Source organism: Chenopodium album, chromosome 16 (genome assembly GCF_948465745.1).
Source record: "Chenopodium album chromosome 16, dcCheAlbu1.1, whole genome shotgun sequence".
Classification (NCBI taxonomy): Eukaryota; Viridiplantae; Streptophyta; class Magnoliopsida; order Caryophyllales; family Amaranthaceae; genus Chenopodium; species Chenopodium album.
The window spans coordinates 27,168,316-27,172,545 of record NC_137849.1 but is presented as its reverse complement, the minus strand read 5'-3'; the positions used below and the strand labels follow the sequence as shown (position 1 = coordinate 27,172,545).

Below are 4,230 nucleotides of genomic sequence, written 5' to 3'. Positions count from 1 at the left end.
TAAACTTCTGAATCATATAAAATTCATACACCAGTAAAAAACAATTTGATGACCAAAATAGTTTCACTCTTCTGTTCTAGTAAATCAAGAAACTTCAGGTATAATACCAGTTGAGGTCGAAAAACTGGCTATAAGTAAGTTTGCTTTGCCATTCCCTAGTTTGATTTGCTAATATTATTATACCAAATTGTTTATCAGTAAATTCAGAACAACAACCTCTGCGGTCAAACATTCATGCTACGAACAATATTAGTGATGATATTAATACGTACCAAAACTGCATCTCGTCTAATTGACAGGTCCAATTCAAGAAGATTAAGCTTAAGCAGAAAGTGAAGCTGAAGAATATCAAGCAGTAAAATCAAGAATCATTTGCACAAGAGCGAATAAAATCTAGAGAAACAAAGAAAAAACTTAAAATGTATCCCTTAATTTGCTTATCACGCAAAAGTCATTTCTCCAACAAACCTTCGTAAGAAACACACACATTATGGAATTTCAGACAGCTTTCCGTCCTCCTAGTGGTTGTCTTACATAGAAAGACATTGTTCCTCCAGCTTTGCAATCTTTTTGTCACTTGGCAATAGGCATCATTATTGACAGAGTTCAACATGTAATCCACTTAGCTTATGCCAACTACTTTCGAAGGAGAGTACTTGGCCTACTCCAAGCCATCTGGAATAGTCAATTCACAGTGCTTAGATCTATGTGATATGCTTCATTATAACACAGGTTCACATCAGAATTCAGAACGTAAAGTTGAAAGCATTGCAAATGTCAACAAAAGAAAGCCTACTAACTTTTGCATCCCTCGTGAAAGTTGATGGTTGGTACATTCTGTATCCAAACACATGCATTCACGCACAAACTGTATGCTCATCATAGACCCACAAAGTAACAGAGTAATACCTACATTTTTTGATAATCCTCTCAAAATAAATATTTGGACTATAAATGCACCGAATATTGACAGCCCTGATAGAGTTATTGATCAGAATAGTCAATCAGCAAACTGCTTATTTTTGTGCTTGTTTGGTTGACAGGGAAATTGAGGGAACTTGAAAATCATGGGAATTAGGAAATTCTGGGTCTCTTTTGTGGGGAAAAAAAAAAAAGTGAAACAAAGGAATTACAAATTTGGGAAACTTCAATTCCCACAAGTTGCTGTAATTGTTACAAAATGTCTTGAATAAAAGAAAATCAATAATACTCATTCACAAAGCTTAAGGAAACACCATAGCATAAACACAACAGAAATTTATCAAGAAACATAGCAGCACTCAATGTGATGCATAGGACAAGTACACAACACAGTGTAGCAAACAAGTATAATATGTACCTGGCCGATCCCAAGTGCTGTAAGGTAAAGTTAGGCTCGGAACGAAATTAGCCATATGAGATTCTAGTGGTCTTTCCGATGTTATAAGTGGAGTGTACTTCATTGGAATTGAATTAGGGTCAACAAGTCCGAGTACTGACATTATGTGCATGATGAAAAACATGCCAGTCCTTTTGTATCCAACCAAGTCATGGCACCACTTAAAATTCAAGTCACCAGACATATCTAAAGTTTCCACCTTCCCAGGATACTTCAACATATGTATATTTACACCATTACTGCGAAAACTACCTCGGCACTTGGACAAACACCCTCCCATGTTACATAAAAATCTATCTTCAAATGTCTCATTCGAAACAAGGTCCAAATCATCAACTGTGGCAAACTCCTCACAGACTAAATCAAAGGCAACAATCTTCCTACCTTGACCATCTGTCTTAGACACAATCCAATATAGAGTCTCATTAATCAAAACCCCCCTCTTCAAGTATACTGCGGAGGGAAGCCAACGATACGGCCCTCCACGGTCACTATCTACATAACTTGTATAAGTAGCAGACTTCAATGAGAAAACATCTTGATATAGTTCATCAGCAATTCTAGTCCATTTATTGGATTTCAATGAGAAAACATGTACCATGATTTCTAAGGTAGTAGGAAATTCAACTATTCTAACAACCTTATAATCATCAATATCAGAGACAAACCCAAATCCCCAAGAAACCCTTTTAAGGGTTGAAGAAGAATCAACTGGAAATTCAGTGTCTGAGTATTTATGAAATTTCCGAGTAATGGGGTTCCATAAATGGAAGAAATAATCAGATACTGAAGCTAAACAAACAAGCCCATTGCATGATCCAACTAAAACAAGCTTTTCAGGCATACCAACATCAAAATCAATACCCAATCTAAATAGAGTCTTGCTGTTATTACAATATGTATCAGGAACAATTTCATCATCGTTATTATCATCATCATGAGAAAATAAGTAGAAACTTTTCCCACTTTGGATAATCAAAAATTGAGTGGAAGATGAGAAATTACAAAGTGAAGAGGATTTAGAATAAAGATGAGCAAAATGGGAAGAAGAGAGATTAGAGTACCATTGTTTCGAAACACATTTAAATTGAAGCACAGATTTGACTGGTACTTTTGTTAGGATGTAATGAACAATCAAATCATCAGGAAGATGTTGTTGGTGAAGAACTTGTTGAACCTCGGCAGCACCATCTTCCATATCTCTATTCTTTTCTCTTTCCTCAAGCATTCGTCTTTGATTCTTTGTCCATTGTTTGGCATAGTGGAAATATTACGAGGATAAAAGGAAAATTTGCAAATTTCACCCATTAAAAAATATTGCAAATTGTACTTTAAAAGTTCTTATAAATTATAAATTGCAGTCCGATTTAACTTTTTTATGGTTCATGTGTCGAAAATATTCGGTTAATGTTTTAAATGTTATTTTAAGTCATAAGGATCCGAATTGAACTCGAAATTAAAAATCCCGATTTTTAATAACATTCTACTGGTCTCCACCCAACGTCTTACTCTCTTCTCTCTCATTAATGAACTTATGCACCACTACCCATTATTTTAATAAATTCAACTAACATTACTAAAATTCCATAAAATTCAAAACGTTTCATTTATTTAAAAACGAAGGAAATATATATATATATATATATATATATATATATATATATATATATATATATATATATATATATATATATATATATATATATATATATATATATATATATATATATATATATATTATCCTTTACAAATTAATAATTTCAAAATATACCTTCCTGAAAAAAAAAAGGTCACTTTCCCCAAGCTCGAGGAATTCTCTTCCTCTAATAATTAGAGTCCTAATACATTGTTGTAATTTGTGCTTAAATGGTACTACCATTATACCAAAATATTTCGTTGATAACAATTGTTTCCACAAAAGAATTTGAGACCTGAGTTGTGAGTGAGTCTACTTGACTAATCAAATCAAATCTTGCAAAACAGAAAAAGTCAACTGCCTCAAGGGGTGTTTCAGAGAAAGTCAGTCTGACAATCAATCATATTTAGAATGAGAAAGATTATAGAGAGTGTACGGAGAAAATTAGGACTTGTTCTCTTCACCTGAAACAAGTAGATCTGGTCTGAATTTTTCTGATCTGGTCCATTTTGATCTGATTTAACAATATGACTAAACTTTGACCGCATTTTAATACTAATCTATAATTAAAAACATTATCAAAATAGATCTTGTTAGATTCGTCTTATCATGAGCTTTTTAAATATGTAATTTTTATAAATTTTTTTAATACGCAATTAACGATATTTAACGATAAGTAAATGATAATCAAAATTTTTGATCTGATCTGGTCTTATCTTAATTTATTAAGGAATAAGTAATAAGTATTTAAAATAAATTGAAGAGAACAAGTCTTTAATTACCAAGCTAATCTGTGTATATCATAATTTATAGGAGATGATTAAGTTTAGATAGTGCATCAACTTGTGTATTTTAGTTTCTCGAGATTAGCTCAACTTCAAAAGTTTTCAGCTCCGCAATGATTGTTTTGATTTTTGTCAAGTACGAGATCATTGAAGGCTTTTTGGCATTATACTCGCCTCTTATCTAATTTGCGACGAGCTAAGAATCAGTTTTCAGGTGGACACATTAAAAATAGTTTCACTATCAATGAGTACTCATATAGAAATAAATAAATAAATAAAAATAACATTCTTAATCTAGGTGAAGCAAATCCCGGAATTTCCATATGCTCTCAATTACTCCACCTGAAAAATTTATCACTGCTTATTATCATTAAGATAAACAGGGCGAACCAAAACAAATATAATACATGGATTAGAAAAACATGCTAAGT

The 4,230-nt window shown here is 32.5% G+C and overlaps 1 protein-coding gene across 1 annotated transcript; it reads right to left on the bottom strand.

The window, feature by feature from the left end:
- Window positions 1-353: 353 nt before the first annotated feature.
- On the bottom strand, window positions 354-2,576 carry LOC145584032 (F-box/kelch-repeat protein At3g23880-like). The gene is made up of 2 exons (XM_081640973.1): window positions 1,340-2,576; window positions 354-675 (listed from the first exon to the last, which is right to left on the bottom strand). Exons 1-2 carry the CDS (start codon window positions 2,574-2,576, stop codon window positions 662-664), a joined length of 1,251 nt encoding a protein of 416 aa, XP_081497099.1. The 3' UTR covers window positions 354-661.
- Window positions 2,577-4,230: the final 1,654 nt, after the last annotated feature.